Here is an 18,024-nt window from a genome sequence, read left to right as displayed (position 1 = left end):
TTTTCATTGTAATTGCTTTGGGCGAAGTTGGACGTAATTTCTTTCAGACAAAGGAGTGGCGCTTGGGGAGAGTTTAAGCTGTGCCCCCCCCCCCCCCCCCCCTGCTTGCGGATTTCCCGCGGTCCGTATTGCGGGCGCATTTTCAAAATGGCGTCGATCGATTAGTGTTTTGATTTTGCAATTTCGAGTTCTATAGGATAGTTTTGTCAATGTTCTTTCTTCTTGACGCGATCACTAGTCCCGAAACAAAGGGTATTCGATATCCTTTATTTGTATTCCCGATACTGGAGAAGAATATGGAATGAGGAGAAACGGTGGAAGCTTTTCGCACAAACATTTCTAACAGAGACTTAATACAGTGATGACCTGAGGTCACTTCAGGTAAGCGTTTTCATTGTACTATAATTTCATTTTGAAGACTGGCTTAAGCTTATGTCTTCGGCGTTTATGTGAAGATTTATAAAAGTGCTAAAGATAGAATCGTACTAAAACTTAGCTGGTCTTAGCTCACTGGAATTAAAGCCGAGCTCGGCGATGAAGTATGAACAAGTTAGTTTTCAATTTGCTTTTATGTGAAAAAAATTGTTAAAACATACTGCCATTTATTAGGCGAGGCGAACAATCGACAGGTTTTGCGCGCGCGAACATACCGTAATCAACTTTTATTGTTTACAGTGGAACCTCGATTACATGTTAATAAAAAACCCGATCGAAAGTTACAACGGAAACTTATACAATCTGTGGTAAGTAAACCTTTAATACTATAAAAGGTTAGATCGAATAGATCGATCTGTTGTATACGAAAGCCGTAGTAAGCCTAAGTTAAGTTGAGTACTCCATCGTCTTGATCGATGTGTTGTAAGCTTTAACAGCATTCAACCAGTCAACGCTGTTAAATTGAATTTCGTTAAACTTTAATATCATAACTCCTATTATGGAGCGATCTAACTTCTGTTGGGAGCGATCTGACTTTTTCGATGGAGCGATCTAACTTTGGTTGGGAGCGATCTAACTTTGGTTGGGAGCGATCTAACTGGGAGCGATCTAACCATGGAGCGATGTGACCGGCGACCTCGGCGATAGATCTTGTAGATTTTGAGGCGATAGTGTCATACTAATGTCACTCAGTTCGTCGAGGCATGTAATTGCTATTTATATTTGTCATCTGAATGTTAAGCTACTTTAATTTAATAAGAATCGCATCCTTTAATTATTTATACGTGAGGAAATGTTTGTCAAAATATTGACCATGTGGTCATTTCCGGCCGCAAAGAAATAAATGAGACCATTTCTGAAGTTTAAATTTCTATCTTTCCATGATGTGTATTGTATTGCCAGACATAGATTGACGTTTCTTTTGCATTTTGTTGTATACAGGTAATTTGTGGGATTATTAGAATGTCTAAACAGGATTTACAGAATTCAGAACTGAGGACTTTCTGAATTACTGGTGAGTTAAACTATGGATTATAACAAGTTCAGGCAGTTATTGATCTCTTCAGCCAATCTCAGCAATTCCCATCCTCCTCTCTTCACACATTCACTACCTGAGACATTTTTAAAAGATCTACTTTTTGACCAGACATTTGCCTACATTATAAAAAAGCTGTTTGACATTTTTTTAAGGCAGGTATTTTCAGTTGTTAGATGGCCTTCAGTAGCATTTTAAACTACAGCTAGCAATGTTAAATATTCAAATGAAGACTGACATTTTTTTCTGCAAAATTATGATTAATGAAAGGAAGGGTGCCAAGAGAATTGATTTCTTCCTGGCCTGACCCAGGTAGACTGTGCAAGGTGAAACCATTATATGCTTGCCCAAAGTCCCATGTTTCTCTGGAAAGATCAACATCAAAAAATAAAAATCCATAAATGTAATTTGGCTATCTAGCAAGTGGAAAAAATTATTGAATCCACTAGCCCAAAATTAAAGCAGTCAGTTTTTTTTTCACACACTGAAAAATGCCATTTAATAATTATACAGTCTCCATGCTGGAAAAATAGCAATTTCATCAAAATAAACAGTTTTTGTTTGTTTTGTTTCTATTTACAGGTGACTTGAAGAGTGCAATGACATTCCTCTTAGTCAAAATGAACTCAAAAATACACATTGTGTTAATGTAATAAAATTGTCACATGATTGATTCCCACATGTTGCCAGTTTAAACCTGAATATACTTTAGTGACATTTATAGCTATTTAATATGTAATATGAACATCCCAGAACCCAATAAGGCTACATGTGAATACTGACACTTTATTACATGTAAGTTTTGAAACCATTCTGGGTTCATGACAAAACTTTTTTTTTTTTTTGGCATGATTGTAGATTACCCCGGCACTTTTTTGCATAACTGAAATGACTGCCACCACAGTCCGCAGTCACCATACAAATATCAAAATTTCATGCTGAACTGATTTTAATGTCACCGCAGTCCACAGTCCGACACAAAAAGTTTGGTGTTTAGATTGCCTGCCACTGCGTATTCGCGCATTTCTTGTCTGCCACCGTGGTCCGCAGTCCCATAGTGAACATATGGGACAGAATGTTTTGTGTTTCGAGAGGCCTACTTATGATTTCGGTTAGCCTAATATGCACTTTGGTTAGCCTGTTCACGGTTAGCTATCTATATTTGTAAGGGCAACACTATATATTGTTAACATGTAGAATTCTGGGTACACTACGGACTGCGATTAGGTTGCTTGCGGTAAGCCTTTATATTGTGTTCAGGATATCTACTGTTCTGAAATCCACTACGGGACTGTGGACCGGGGTGGCAGGCGATTATAACATTTACTAGCATTTCTTAGAATCAACAACGGGACTACGGGCCCCGGTGGCAGGCGATTAGCAGACTTTGTATTATTTTCAAATAAAACACTACGGGACTGCGGACCGCGGTGACAGGCGATTATAACAATTCAATCCAATTTTGATCAATGGACTGCATGACTGCGGACTGCGTTATGAGTGAAATATAACTTAACAACAAAATTTCACTGCGGACTGTGTACCACGGGAGCAGACGAATAATGGCGGGGTATTCTACAATTGCTCCTTTGTTTCAATAAAAATAATGAAATTACAGAGAATTTACGAAATTATTATCGCAGACCATAAATTTACTCTAGCACAGGCTAAAGTGTCTTCAATAGTGTAAAGGTCGGGACAAACTATGCGACAAGTGGCAGTGACAGGTCGCGGCGACAAGTCGCTTCATGTGTACTACTTACAACTAAGTCGCTGCAACAAGGTGTTTGTTTGGTGCACAAACAGCAAATTTGGAAGAGTGAGAATGCAAACTAGTTTTCCATATTCAATATGGCGAAAATACATGACGCGCTCTCATTGGTTAATTCATATTTTGTCGCAGCGACTTGTCGCAGCGATTTGTCGCAGACGTGTACACACTCTGCGACAAACCAGTTTAAATTTGTGCGACACGTCGCAGCAACAAACTTCTGTTGCAGCGACATAGTTTGTCGCATGTCACACGAGGCAACTGTCACCGCGATGTGTTGCAGCGACGTGTCGCCTAGTGTGTTCCGACCTTAATAGCAGTTTAATTATAATGTGTGGTTCCAAAAATATCCATACCTACCCCAAGGATGGACCCTTCCGACCCCCTGGAACTTTCAGTTTAGCTTCATACTTTCTTTTAAAAATTTGGGCTATTGCGCCCTCCCTCCCCTTCAGAATTTCCATTGACCATTCTTGGGGTGAGTATGGAATTTTCTGGAACCGCACAATGTAGGCATTTACTTATGAATGTAAGCTGCAGATTGATACACACTAATCTATTTTTTTAACCTTTTCACATTTTCCTGTTTTCTATCGAATATATTATTATATATTGTTTTTACCGGTTTCACTTTTAATAATAATAATAATAATAATAATAATAATAATAATAATAATAATAATAATAAACCTTTATTTAACCACGATCTGTTTTAAAGCAAATACATGCTTGAGGTAGGTACCATAACACCATGAGCTTGGTGATAGTTGTTTTGCTCAGTAGTTATTTCGAAATAATTATTTTCTGGAAGTCTGAAATTCATTTTCATTTGTTAAGGTTAATGTAGGTTAAATTAGCTTGCCGATGATTAAACCTTAACACTGGCTTGCGTTTTGTGGTTGTTTTCCACCCGACTTGTATCTATTCCCCTTATGTTTTATACAACTACAACAATTACAAAGCACCAAATTAAACAAACCTCAATAGAGCTGGTACATGTAATTGTATATCCAACGTAGTTCTCAAAAGAAGTAAAAATAATGCTGTGAAAAGAAAATAGTCCTCATCAAGTTCCGCTATTTACGGCTACAGGGCATCAATTTATAATCGAAGATCGAGCTCGATGTAATGGCACTCCGCTGAAGAGTTTTTATCGTCTACACTCAAATCGATACCCAAATTGAGTTTCTCGCGCCGGTAAACCCGTATAAAGCGTGACCTATCGCTTTAATAAATGATAGCAATGAACTGGTGTAATAAATGTGTCATGTACTTAATGGAAGCACTACTTCGTGACCCGTGGACACGCGACCATTTATACTTTGCAGAAAAGATAGAAACAAAATAATCTGTAACTGTTTCAGCCAACCACAGCGCTTTAATTTGGCAAATAGTTGAAATTCGCTATAGTTCTGCTTTATATTGGTCGATTTCTTCCCAGCTACTATCGATATTAATCATATTCCTGCAAATTGTCACAAAAAAAAAAAAACGCCCAAGAAAGCACTCATTCTCATTCCTAAATTTGCCAGCCAGCTCAAGTTCAGCCTAAAGAGCTAGAGGAGATCTTGTGGAGCGGATCCGTTGGGTACTCCTGCTACTAGTACTACACACTTTTTTTGTTTTATTTCGAGTTTTTGGGATTATTCTCCGTATCTAGCAAAAAAAAAAAGAAAAAAAAAACCAAGACCCTATTATATCTAAGCGTATCTAGCAATTATATTGTTTTACTTGACAATTTCTCTCCGACGTAAACTCCCCTCTATTTCTTTTTGATAATTCTGTAAATCACAGCGGACGAAGCTTTCGTTATTAAACAACTTCCTGTAACGCTTTAACGCCAAAAAGCCATTATGCCGTCAGCATGTCTTTGTTTTTTAACTTCGTGTGTGAATCCCATGCTACATTAAAAAAACCTTGCGGGTATCCCTTTGCTTTAAGACAATTCAGTTTCGTAGGGATCTTCGGTTAAAGGAACAAAATAATTGCCATATACTTGTGTTTAAAAGTAAATAAGCTTAAGTGGAGCGCGGTTATTTTTTAATTTATTCATTGTCGAAATAATGAGCGAGCCAGACGTTGTTAGGGTTTGAATTATTTCCATATTGTGAACACTTCCTGCAGCACTGATGCCAAAATTATAATAGCATCGAAGCACGTACACAATGTATTATTTACTTTTCCGTTGTAATCTTGCACGTTTTCTCTTGAGCTCCTTTCCTAACACGATATGGCCTTGCATATTTTGAGATGAGGCCTCTCATACTTTCTCAACAAAATATCTTCCCTACTTCATATTATGATTTACGTTGAAACGCTACTTCATATTATGATTTACGTTGAAACGGAATAACGTTTCAGCGTCCTCGTGACAGAAAAAGTCAAGGTGGGCCTATTTTCAAATTTAATACGTCTGGAACGATTCGATTTGTTATTTTGCTATCGATATCTTCAATGGTTGTATGCGCAGGGATAATTTTCTAGGGTATGGAGAAAATCCTTTTTACCGTGATTGCAAGCGTTCTTGTGATATTCTTCAGCATAAAAGTACGTGGGAATAATGGTAAGGGAATAACCAACATTGACTTAACAGTAAGTGGATTGCAGTTTTCAGTTTTGAACTTCCTTCCTTCCGCGTTGTTGTGTCATCAAAATTAGCGGTTACGGAAATCTTGGCCAAATTGGAAATTAATTTATAAGCAAAACAGTGTTGCAAACGTTGTTTCTTGTTTTGACTTCTTGTCGGTTAAAATAATATTACGTATCCTTTACATCACCTTCACGTTGCTAAAACCACAAGGAATAGCTATCGCGGTACTGAGACGATTGGGACTAAAACTCGGACTGAAAAGGGCTCAGTAAGAAATACCAAAATTGTATCTAAGAATTTGGCTTTAGAGAAGACATAAGTGGGTATTTTTATGTTTTCGTATTTGTACTTAAACCTTTAAGCCCGGTTAGACAACCTGGATCACAAGTTTCAGCAAGAATCCGTGACGTAGGATCGGAGTGTGGTATTTAAATCTTATCGGTAGATATTCTGCTATTGAAGAGAGAATATGTTCTTGAGAGAGAGAAGTTTTGAAAAGCTGTAGATTGTGTTGTGTTTTTTCCTGGCGGGAAGAATATAACTTCCCAATATAGTTATAAGTAAGGTTGCTGTTTTAGTTGCTGTATTGTTTCTTTTTCCAGAGCCAGCACTTAGGTATTGGTACGTCTGGGTTTCTATTATGGTTTTCGCGTGAACCTTTTTGTTTCAAATATAAGTTTAACTATTTTTCGATTTTCGTTTTTCAGCCCCGACCAACGGCCTGCGTCAACAGTCTCATTTGCTTACTCGAACGTACATATCCAAGTTTAAAACATTCTTTTTTTTACCTGATTCACCCTCTATCTACCTTTAATAATGTATAGGCTATCGTCTAAGTCTGTTTCATCTTTAAAATTCGTGTCTGAGTCTTTTCCTTTTCGTTATAATCATGTAACGAACGGAGTTTCCCTTCTTGTAGTAGCTTCCTGTATTGTTGTAATGCTTAACCCATGCTGATATTGGGCAAGCGCTTAAACTGTTTTTCTTGTTCGCATTTATTAGTTACTTTTTAATTTTTCAGTTCTTTCCTTTTAGATTAATATGTCACCTTTGTTTTTCCAAACGTTTTTTTTCTCTTTTTAGCGCAGTAATTTCATTAAAAAAATGTTTAGCGTGTTCGTTGTATGTAGTAGTAGGTGCGTTTTAGCGCGAATGTTCACAATTACTCTGCTTCAGTCTAGAGGCACAAAAGCATGCTGGAGAGAACTATTTTATTTGGCATTGGGGAGCTATAGCTATATGTCTCTTTGTGCCAATAAGTTTATCCCGGCCACAAAGAGGTGCTTCTTGCTTTTTGGGGTACCGGACTCGACTCAAATAGCGTTAAAACAAAGGGAAATGATGATGATGATGATGATGACTCCAAATTAGATGCAGAAAAAAAGTCAGTGCATAGTTTTTAAGCCAAGCGGAGGCTCTTGTGTTTATTATTCTCGAAAAAGGCTAACTTTGGAAGACTAGGATATGTTTGTATGCCCCGTACACCTTAAGTAGAATAGATTTGTTATTGAAAGCGGGATAATGAACTGGTCAATAAATCTCTGTGACTGATTTCATTTTGCCAGGCGAGAGCATTCAACACTTTGTATTCGATGGCTCAAATTACACATTTCATGTAACCTCTCCGTGGTGGCTTAATTGGGAAGAAAGCAGACGTGCTTGCAAGAACACTGGAAGCGACCTTGTTTCTATTGAAAGTCTAAAGGAATGGCGCTTCTTGAATAACACTATTCAAACTATGGAAACAACTGAATATTTTATCGGCTTGAGGAAAGATAGCGAGTCTGGAGAATGGAGATGGATAAGCGATAACAGCACAGTGAATGCATCGAAAGGAACTTTCCCTTGGGCGAAAAGAGAACCTACGGGTGACGGAGATTGCGCGTTAATGTAAAAGGACTACTTAAAAGACTTTGGCATGTATAACGACGTGAGTTGTATTACAATGCGAAGGCCCGGATATATTCGCGAGAGTCCTGCTGAAGGCAACTTCAAAGAGGGTATTTCTCACAAGTTATATTTTTTTCATCGAACGATGTGATTTTTTTGTCTCTCTAAGCTTCCCCTAGTTCTGTGCTTCACAGTCAAATAAAATCATTTCAATTGCTTAAATATATTCAACAAGTGTGGCAAGTGTAGCAGTATACCTAATATGGCCAGTATGCGCTACTAACGTTATTGCGCGTGATATAAGAATGACCTCTGTAAATGGCCAGTTATTAGTTCGTGTATATTACAGGCCTGTGTTACAACATTTTTTTATCCTGACAGATCGAAGGAAACACTTTTGAATTGTCTCGGTTAAGCAATTATTCTGTCTCCCTTTTTAGCATCAACAGTCGAAGGGGCAACACAGACAAAGAGAAGTGGAAGCACAGAGACAGCCACAAAAACTTCCCATAAAGCGTTCAACATTGTCGAGAAGTCTATTAAGGCCTGGTTCACACTAGCGACATAACGACATAACGGCAAGGTCACGCAAATTCAAAAAACTACTCCCATTAATGTTTTATGTCACCAGTGTGAACAACATAACATAACGACATAGTTGGAACATAATGACATAAGCATAACACATATAAGGAACGATCTGAACTTTTCTTTATGTCATTATGTCCATGTCGTTATGTCGTTATGTCGTTATGTCGCTAGTGTGAACCAGGCTTAACAGAAAAGAATTCTCAAGGTAGAAAAAAAATTGCGTTTTGACCCAGTAAGTCTAAAAATAAGAACTCTGAATGTTTATGAATCTACTAAACAATCCACTTCATTTACACCTTAACCAGAAAAAAAAGCCTACGATTCACTTGGTAATTATTTAAAGGCGTTTGCAATGGCAGAAATGCACAAAAAAATAAAGCAAAAGCAAAAACAAACAAAAACAAACAAACAATACAAAACAAAAACCCCAGAATGATTGGCCTTTTTTGATACAGGACGGGTGGATTAAAGTTTTTCTATTGAATTGTTTCCGTACAAATCTGATCTAGCTAGTACAATATTTTTTTGTATGACGATGAGCTTTCATATTTTTAACTTACTAACCGCAGTATGGAACTAACAATTATTTCATATAATTCATTGTAAATATTTTTCAGCAACAACTGCTCGAGACACCTTGGTCAAACTTCCTTCAGAAAAGACTGCCACTAACGACTGCAATGTGATTGTCATCCTATTAACCATATTGGTTACAGTAATTTCAATAATTTTGATCATATCTTGCGCTATTTCTGTTCGACGAAGCCGGAACTTTAAAAGGTAGGGGAATTAACTCTTATTATTAAGCGACTTGTAGCTCTTTTAATACGATACGTTATTTATGCTTACATGATATATACTACCAGTTCTGTACTTCGATGCTGAAGCCGAGAAATTTTCCCACTTCATTGTTGGATCTCTCGTTTTCATCTTACCACAAATTAAAAGCAGGGAAAGGACTTGTAGGTCAAGACATAACGTAACCAAAGTATTAAAAAACCTTGCGATAGCGTTCGAATAATTATTCCCAATATTTTGGCAACATTTTGCAATCCTCTGAAATCTTGTGGGATCTTTGGATGTAATTAATTAGAAACTAGCAATCATTGTTTAAACATCGACTTAATGAACACTCATCTACTGCATTTTTAAAAAGAGCTTTGATAGAACTGACTTAGGGCAGTTTGGCTTGCACACTCCTACCCACGCTGCGTCTGAGTACATATCAGGCAGCGTTTTTTGACCCGAAGAAAGTCCGAATATGTTACAAATTTCCAGTCCTCAAATAAGCCGTTACCTACATTTCAAGTTGACCTTACTAAAGCCGTTTTCCTCGATGAAATATTATCTCACATTAGAAAGTAGAAGAATTGCCAGGAGAGATTAAGCACCACGTAAAATACCAAATTGATAATTTCCATTTTCTTTTTATCTGTTCTTCTATATCACATTTCTAACAGCAATCAACTTGATGATCAACACGGTTCGTCTTTGAGATCAGCAAATGAAGCAAGAGAGCCTGGACTATTACCTGAAGCAGACGTTGATAATATTAAACGCGGAAATCAGAGGCGAGAAACAGAAGATACTACGGGACAGGAGTGTGGATACGCCATGTTGAGTCCAAGTACAATGATGGTAATACCAAGTAACTTTCGATGAATTTAGCCTTATCACATAAGCATAGAAGACCTGTGAATCCATAAGAAAAAGCTACTTGTTCTCCTTATGCCGAAGATCGGAGTGCCCTTCCTGCTCCTGCTCCTGCTCCTGCTCCTGTTGCGGCTGCTACTGCTACTGCTACTGTTCCTCTTGCTTCTGCTCTTCCTGCTGCTCTCCTCTTCCTCCTTCTTCGCCTCTGCCTCCGCCTCCTCTATAACCTTCTTTTCTTCTCCCGTTTCTCCTCGTCGTTGTTGTGGTTTACATTATTATTGGTTTTCACGACCCTCGTATTCAATTTTTGGCGCTTTTTTTAAGATAACTGTGCTTAACAAAGACATTTAAACACTTTGTGGTCATTTTGCTGGTAAATTCAGACCATTTAAAATCAACTTCAAATAAATCGTTTGATTTCTTTCGGAATTGTACTTTACTTTTAGTTAGTCCCATTACCGTAAAATTCATAAGATTGATTGACTGACTGACTGACAGATTGATTTATTGTTTTTCTGACTGCTTGTTTGGTTTAATTCAATTGTTTTGTTATGTATTACGCAGGTCCAAGAGGGAAGTTCTTACACATCGCTGGTGAAATCTAAAGAAGGAGCTCAAGACAGTGTCAATGAGTGTACTGTTGTCGCTTTTCCGTTGTTACAACCCGATGAAGAACTCCGTGACGAATCGCCCATATATGTCAATCAAATGCGTTTGTCTAACTATATGAATGTATAACCACGGTAGAAGAAGAAGGACAGTAATAAACCAAATCGCCCTGTTGCTATTTTTCATTTTACTCGAGAGGAAGTTAACTGTTACTTCTTTTGGTTTCCCCCTGGTATTATTGATAGAGTCATGTAAAAGCAACTGATCTAATTATTCGAAAGTTTATCGTAATGTTTTGACCATATATAAAGAAAAAATCTCTTCCCGGTGCTGTTGTCTAGAAAACCCGACCGATAAGATTACGTGACTGTATGTGGAATGTTGAGATGTTGTCATTGATAACTTACATTTAATGTTTGATAATAGTGTTTTTGCATAGTAGTTATTCCAAAATGATAATTATTTACTGGAAGTCGTTTGTTTCCGCTAAGGTTACTAGGTTAAGATTTGTGTTGACGGTTAAACCGTAACACTGATTTGTATATTTTCTCTTTATGTTTACAACTTAACAATCCCGAAGCATCAAATTAAACAAACCTTGATCGAAATAATAATTGTGAATTCTACTTAACCCTCGAAAGAAGTAGAAATAAATGTACCGGATAAGAAAAAGTGTTTTCTGACTTTCTTACTTGAAGTGAAACGAAAGTAGTCCCCATCAAGTTCCGTTCAAGATCGAGTGAGATGTAATAGCCCTCGGCTGGTTAGACTTGTAAACATAAGCCTGACGCAACCACATGGATAGCCCAACCAAAGCCCGAGTGCTCAAGGTGCTATTTTTTAAATCAAGTCTATCAGCAAAACATTTAAAAGCTTTTCTCTTGTACTTACCACATCCGAAATGAGTTTCTCGCGCTGCATGTAAAGCGCGATCTATCGCTTAAATAAAACATAGTTGTTTTTTTTTTTTTTTTTTAATTTAGCCAATCAGGATCCAAACTGCGTGATAAATGTTGCCTGAGTCATGTACAAAATAAAGGGGTAGAAATGCCTTAAAGTTCTGCTTTGCAAAATATGTGATTCAATTTCATTATCTTAAAACTACTACAGGCTTTTCTTTCGTTTAATTTCGAGCTTTTGGGATTAATTGTCGTATCTAACAGGAATAAAACTAAACGCCATATCGTATCTAAGCGATCAGTCAATTCAAGAGAGGATAATGGGATAGAGAGGAACTTAGAGGGCGTTGGCCGGGATATGTCAAAGACAGAAAAGTTATTCTTAGATATGCGAACGTCCACAAAAGCGTGGTTCCGGTTCTAGTAAAGTCAATAAATCGGGTCAGCGTGACATTTGTTTTATTGGCTAATAAACATTCAGCATGTCATTTTTAGTGGGCATTTTACAGGCGTCTAGAGTTCGGCAACGATATTAATGTCAATGATAGATTGTATCGGAAGCTTTCCAAAGTAAGCGTCTTCTGTAGATGCTAAATAAAAATCGTGACAGGCATACACCAAGAGAAAATATTATTTTTTCTTGCCTACACGGACTCCTACTGTTTATTATTACTATTTGCGACCTGATTTTTTAACCGCTGTGTCTTATAAGTATCGCTCTGAGAAGCGTGTCTTTAAGCGATTTGCTTTTCTAATGCGACAACATAGGATAGGAGGCTTTCGAAAAAGGCCTTCTCCTTCTGCATACTATAATTATTAATGGAAAGCGTTTTAGGTCAAATAGAGGTTTATGGCACTTCGAAAGTAAGACTGAAGGTCACACAAGTCTGCATGGTTTCCTACAGTTTTTAGACATTTTAAAACACCTCTCTCATTTGCTAAATGATTTTGCTCGTGCAGTTTGATTTGGCTGATATCATTTTGCAAGATATGTTTTAATCTCTCAAAATGTTCGCCCTGGAAGGACTTTGTCGGAAACTTTCTTTAAAAGTGTAATTTTATTTTATTTTGTGACGCCGAACCCGGCTGTCTAATTAACTTTGCTTGAAGGTGTGATGTATCTTATCACAGATGACATACCGGTATCTGTGTTTTTCCGGTTTCGTCTGATTCGTCAGAGAATGTCGAAAAAAAATATATTTGTTTAAGACGCTGTGCCGTATTCGATCGGGCGTTTTGTCGCTTGAGCTCGAAAAAACGGAGGTTTTTTATTCCCCTGTTCGCACGTATGGTCTGGCACCGCATGAATGAAATGTAAGAGTATATCTAGGCGTACTGGGGTCTGTTATCTGTTATCTGTTATCTGTTTTGCCTGTTTATGCAGGTTTAATATATGGTTTTGACTTTATTCTTCGCGAGCCATTGGATTTGAAAAAAATTGTAAAATCTATCTCTAATTCCTAATATTTCCTGCGAAAAAAATTTTATTTCACAACTCGCTTTCATCAATGAAACGTTTCCGCTATTGTTAATGACATTTCTCACGCCTTGATCACGAATGGCGTGTGCGGAAGCCAAGAAAAACAGACACTTCCGTTTTGCACGCGGCTTAATATAACTTTTCTGTCTTTGACATATCCCAAGGCCTAGACTAGGAGACTACCTCTCTGTCCCCTTATCCTCTCTTGGTCAATTATCGTCTTTACAATTTCTGTCTGACGTTTCTCCCTTTATAATTTTTTAAGTCAAGGGACTATAAGCAGAAGAAACTTTCACTATTAAACAACTTCCTGTGACGAGCTAGATTTCATTTATGCTTTCTTGTAGTAACAACTTCCTGAAGCACAAAGTTATTAAACCGTCATAGCGTGCACATGGTTTTTCTTCTTCGTGGCCATTTTCATTTTCAATTTTTTTTTTTTTTGCTTACTCTTTCATAAAGATATTTTCTCCCTTTATACAATTTACGCTCTTAACAGAGTCACGTCTCAGCGTACTCAAGTGACAGAGGAAGGCATGCTGGAGCCCGACCTTTAAAATTCGGTCTGACACGGGTTGCTTTGTTATTTTGCTTTCGATGTCTCCGAAGGTGGTACGCGCAGGGAATATTTGTTTTTTGGTATGAAGAAAATCCCATCTACCGTTATTTTGGTGATATGCTTCAGCATAAAAATACGAGGAAATTCAGATGGTAAGAGAAATATTTACCTTATCTGAAAAGTAAATGATTTGTTTCAGTTTGGGACGTCTTAGCACGATATTGATTTGCGCACCGAAGAAGGAATTAGGCAATTATATGCGGTCAAAAAATTACTCACATTTCTTGTTTAGGGTTCTTATCTGTTCAAATAGTATTAAGTGTCCTTCGTATTGCCTCTACATTGGTAGAGAGGGACATGGGGGAACCCTGAATACCACAACACCGCAAAAAAATTACACAAATACCGCATCACCGCAAGGAAATGTGACGAAACGCCGTCACCACAATTGGCAACACCGCAACACCGCAAACCCCGATGTCCTCCTCTTGGTAGAAGTGAATGCCCATTAGCGCCATTGGGAATTATTGTATTGTATCTCAATCTGTCTTTCAATTCATTCTTTTTTTTATTAAAAAGCATTAATTTTTTCACAGTGTTCCATTTCCGCTCTATTTCTTGCGGTTATTTTATTAAGACTCTATTAAGTGTTTTCCTTTGGCTTTTGTTTAGAAGATACAAATTACTCTCGCTTGTTTCAATTTACGAAGAAGTAGCTGTATTTTAGCGATATTGTTGACAACTGCCCGAATACAATGGCTGAGGCGCTACCCTCAGGTTAAATCTAATACGAATCACCTCTAACATTATAATTTTGATTTATAAATGGAGCACTGTAAAAAATTTAAGGTTGTTTAATCTAAACGAATGAATTGAAGGGTAGATTGAGATTAAATTATCTGATAAAGACAATCTTTTTTTGTGCTTTGTTTTAACATAGAAGTATCAGGAAATGCTGGCGAGGAATATTTTTTCCGTATGTAATAACTAATAAGAGATTTAGGTTGACATTTTGGGATCCAATTACATGTCACTGTTGTGCCCGAATCCCGAACTAATGTCATCAAGACAAAGAGAATAGAAGTAAGAAGGCTAGCAAACAATAGCAAAAAGTGTTTTCATTTGTGTCAACTACCCAATAAAGAAGAAAGAAAGAAACATTCCACCACGGCCTCCTACGCAATCGCCGGACACTCTTTGCACAAACAGTGTGCGCTTAGGCGGGGAATGTCAGCTTAGATACAGGGGGAAAATGCAAACTCTTTAAAAGTAAGTTGTATCTTATTATTTATTTGTTCGACATTGCATGCTTTGTATTAGCCGCTCAACTTTTTCTTGACACTCGGGCCTTTCCTGCATTTATCAATTTCTTCAGTAAAGGCAAAATAAAGACAAATTTATTATTAAAAAATAAAAAAATAAAAAAAAAAAAAAAGTAAAACAAAATAAATTAAAAAAGAGACATATTCCTCAACGGGCACCCACACAGCAAACACGTAAAACGGTATTTTTTGTTATGTTTTCATCCTGATTGTTTTTAAACCCGTATTAATTAAGTCTCTCCATGTCTATGTCAATGTCTAGATTGGAAAGAGATTATAATCGAGCTCTGTTACCCTCAAACATGTATAAGGGAGGGGAGGGATGATGGATGTCTCCGTCCCAACCTGAAAACGAGATTTTATTTTAGCAATTTTGAGAAGGAAGGTAATTCTGAGAGGCTATAATTCTCGGTAACTTTTCAATTATTCCCCGTGGATATTGGTTCATGTGAGCAACATTGAAAATTTTCAACATTGATCTTCCTGCTGACTCCTCATCTCTTCCGTAATCTTAAAACTAAGATTTAAGCTTCGACAATAAAACTCGAAGGGTATAAGCAACGACCAAAATGTTTTTCTTTTGAGGCCTTTAACAAGACGATATAGCCATACACAACAATTACCTCATTCAATTGGCTAGACACGACCAGACGTAAACAATTTTCTTGTGCTTATGCAATGTTTCGTTTTCACACGAACGGAAGCACAAGCGCAAGCACAAGAAAAGGAAAAATTGTGATCATTATGCTTGTGCTTGGGCTTCTACTTATTATTGTGTCGTAAGCGTTTTCACGATAGCATGAGACATGCTTGCGTTTGCGCTTGCGTCGCTGGTGAAAACCAGGCTAAAAAGAAACGGCCCTGTCTTGTTTTGGGTCACCATGTTAAAATGCAGTTTGTGTGCCGTAATGTGTATTTGCGTCCGTCAGAAACGAACCATTCTAGAAACCATGGGAGGGTTTCTCAGTATTTAACACCATTTTTCAGTTACAGGTACACACAAAAAAAAAAGAACACTTCAAAGTCACTAAAATTCTCAATTTGAAAAAAAAAAAACACGCCTGCTAATATTATACATTTAGAACGTTTCATGATGACACTTTTTGATGATGGCCTTTTTAGATTATTTCTCTCCCATCCCGTTTCCCAGCTCAAGTAGAATGGGGTTTGGTTCTGCATTTGGAATAATTTATGTCAGTTATGTTTCTGATTTTTACTCACCTAGACAAAACAGTTAAATACTTTGTATTTGGTGGTTTAAACTACACATTCCATGCAAGCTCTGAGCAGTGGCGTAGTTGGGAAGAAAGCAGAAGTGCTTGCAAGAAGACTGGAAGCAACCTTGTTTCTATTGAAAGTCTAAAGGAATGGAGGTTCTTGAATAACACTATTCAAAAGATGGACACAGCTGAATATTTTATCGGCTTGAAGAAAGATAGCGAATCGGGAGAGTGGCGATGGATAAGCGACAACAGCACAGTGGATCCTACCAAAGGAGCTTTCCCTTGGGCAAAAGAAGAACCCAATGGTGATGGAGGTTGTGCGGTTATGTATAGGAACTACAGTTCAGACCATGGAGAGTATAACGACTTGAGTTGCACGAAAATACGACAGCTCGGATATATTTGCGAGAGCCATTCCGAAAGTAGTGGCAAAGAGGGTATGTCTCACAAGTTGCACATTATTTGTCGTTAACTTTTTGGTTTTGTTTTCTTCTTGTCATGAAATATAGCGGGCCTGGCAACCGTATGGTTTTGTGCTACTCGGTGAAATAAATTTCTATTAAATGCTAAATTGTCCTCGCCAAGTGTATCAGTGGTACCTCAATAGGAACCTTTCAGTTAATGTTTTTGTGCTTTTTTGCAGGCCTCGTTTTTTGGAGCTACATGATAGACAGCGAACTGAATAATTACCTATTAGGTGTTATTATATCTCTCAGTTAGTACGTGCACTGTGATTTGTCAATTTTGCTGGCCGTATTCTACAGTCTGGCTCGCGAAATGGGAAAGTTCTCCTGATGCCATAAGTTTTCCTTTAAGAAATGTCTTGCAAATGAAACTTCGAAACCTGCTTAGAAAGTTTGCACACGGACGGAAATTTGAGAAACAAAAGCGAAGCAAACACAGCAAACAGGCTTTTCTAAACTTCAAGCCTGATTTTCAGAACAGTTTAGAAACGAGAACGTCCGCGGAGTAGTATATAAAGAGCAACTCAACGTAGCGGATCCAGACCTTCAGCTAAGTTGGGGGACCGATCATCCAGGCCCTGGAATAAGGACAGGGCCTGCCGCTGTTCTTTACGATCTTTTTAGTAAAAGTTCTAACAACTGACGCTTATTGAAAACGCTGTGACGTTTAGTGCGACAAGAACAACGTCTCTTAGCAGAAGCATATAATATGCCTCTGCTCTTAGTCAGAGCAGTTAATCAGCGTTCAGGTCCGAATATCGTCGCTCTTTAGATCGGCAAGTACCGTTGCATCTGTTGCATTTGTGTCTATAAATGTTCACCAGCGACAAGTAGAGCAGCAAACCTATATAATGACCGCCTTTCGCTAACACGTTTTTGCGCGTTGCCGGCTTAAAAAAAATTACCACAGAAAGTGCAATTTTTTTGAGAGACTGAGAAATGAAAATTTTTTGAAAAGTTCTTGACTGTTATCGAGTAATTAAAAGTTTTGGATTCTTACCTTCTGGCCTTGATTAACATAAAAATTATTTATCATCCATTGGTTATTATTGTATTGCTCACAATTTCACGTGTGATTAGATCTGATTTGCGCGTGCACATTAAGAAAATGGCGGCTTTTTCTATATACGGCTTGGCTCGCAAGAGAGATCAACCGTCGATCAACCGTGGGACATATCATTTTTTTCTACTTGTCTAGTAATCACCTTCTTTCTATAAAATGAATATGAACAAATTCCTATTGCAAAAAAATAAATAATAAGCGGAAGTGTGAACTTAGCAAGTACTCGTAATAATATAATTGCTGATATTGTAAGGGATTACAGTGTATATTCAAAGTCTCCCTGCTTCTGAACGACCCCTCTTTTTTGTTTCAAAACTATAAAGTTATCTTGGGATGATCTACTCCATGGTCTGTTCAAAAGGTTTACAAGTTTTCCGAACAGATCAAAGGAAATCTTTTTGAAATGTCTCGGGTTAGCAAATATTTTTATTTCAATTTT

At 37.5% G+C, this 18,024-nt stretch overlaps 2 protein-coding genes and 1 long non-coding RNA gene across 3 annotated transcripts; all 3 read left to right on the top strand.

Moving 5' to 3' along the window:
- Positions 1-138: 138 nt before the first annotated feature.
- Positions 139-2,152, top strand: LOC144654495 (uncharacterized). Its single transcript, XR_013570917.1, has 3 exons — positions 139-381; positions 1,378-1,450; positions 2,054-2,152. It is a non-coding gene; the product is annotated as an uncharacterized LOC144654495 (long non-coding RNA).
- A 3,565-nt stretch (positions 2,153-5,717) lies between these two features.
- LOC144654467 (CD209 antigen-like protein A) lies at positions 5,718-8,230 on the top strand. Its single transcript, XM_078514623.1, has 3 exons — positions 5,718-5,805; positions 7,398-7,832; positions 8,163-8,230. The coding sequence occupies exons 1-2, from the start codon at positions 5,730-5,732 to the stop codon at positions 7,724-7,726; spliced, it is 405 nt and encodes a 134-aa protein (XP_078370749.1). The 5' UTR covers positions 5,718-5,729; the 3' UTR covers positions 7,727-7,832; positions 8,163-8,230.
- LOC144654130 (uncharacterized) lies at positions 7,778-10,750 on the top strand. The gene is made up of 4 exons (XM_078514229.1): positions 7,778-7,832; positions 8,931-9,093; positions 9,774-9,951; positions 10,531-10,750. The coding sequence occupies exons 1-4, from the start codon at positions 7,778-7,780 to the stop codon at positions 10,702-10,704; spliced, it is 570 nt and encodes a 189-aa protein (XP_078370355.1). The 3' UTR covers positions 10,705-10,750.
- Positions 10,751-18,024: the final 7,274 nt, after the last annotated feature.

This window comes from Oculina patagonica, chromosome 5 (assembly GCF_052425735.1).
Source record: "Oculina patagonica isolate OP01 chromosome 5, crgOcupat, whole genome shotgun sequence".
Taxonomy (NCBI): domain Eukaryota; kingdom Metazoa; phylum Cnidaria; class Anthozoa; order Scleractinia; family Oculinidae; genus Oculina; species Oculina patagonica.
Note: the sequence above shows the minus strand (reverse complement) of the source record. Positions and strands in the feature narration are given on the sequence as shown.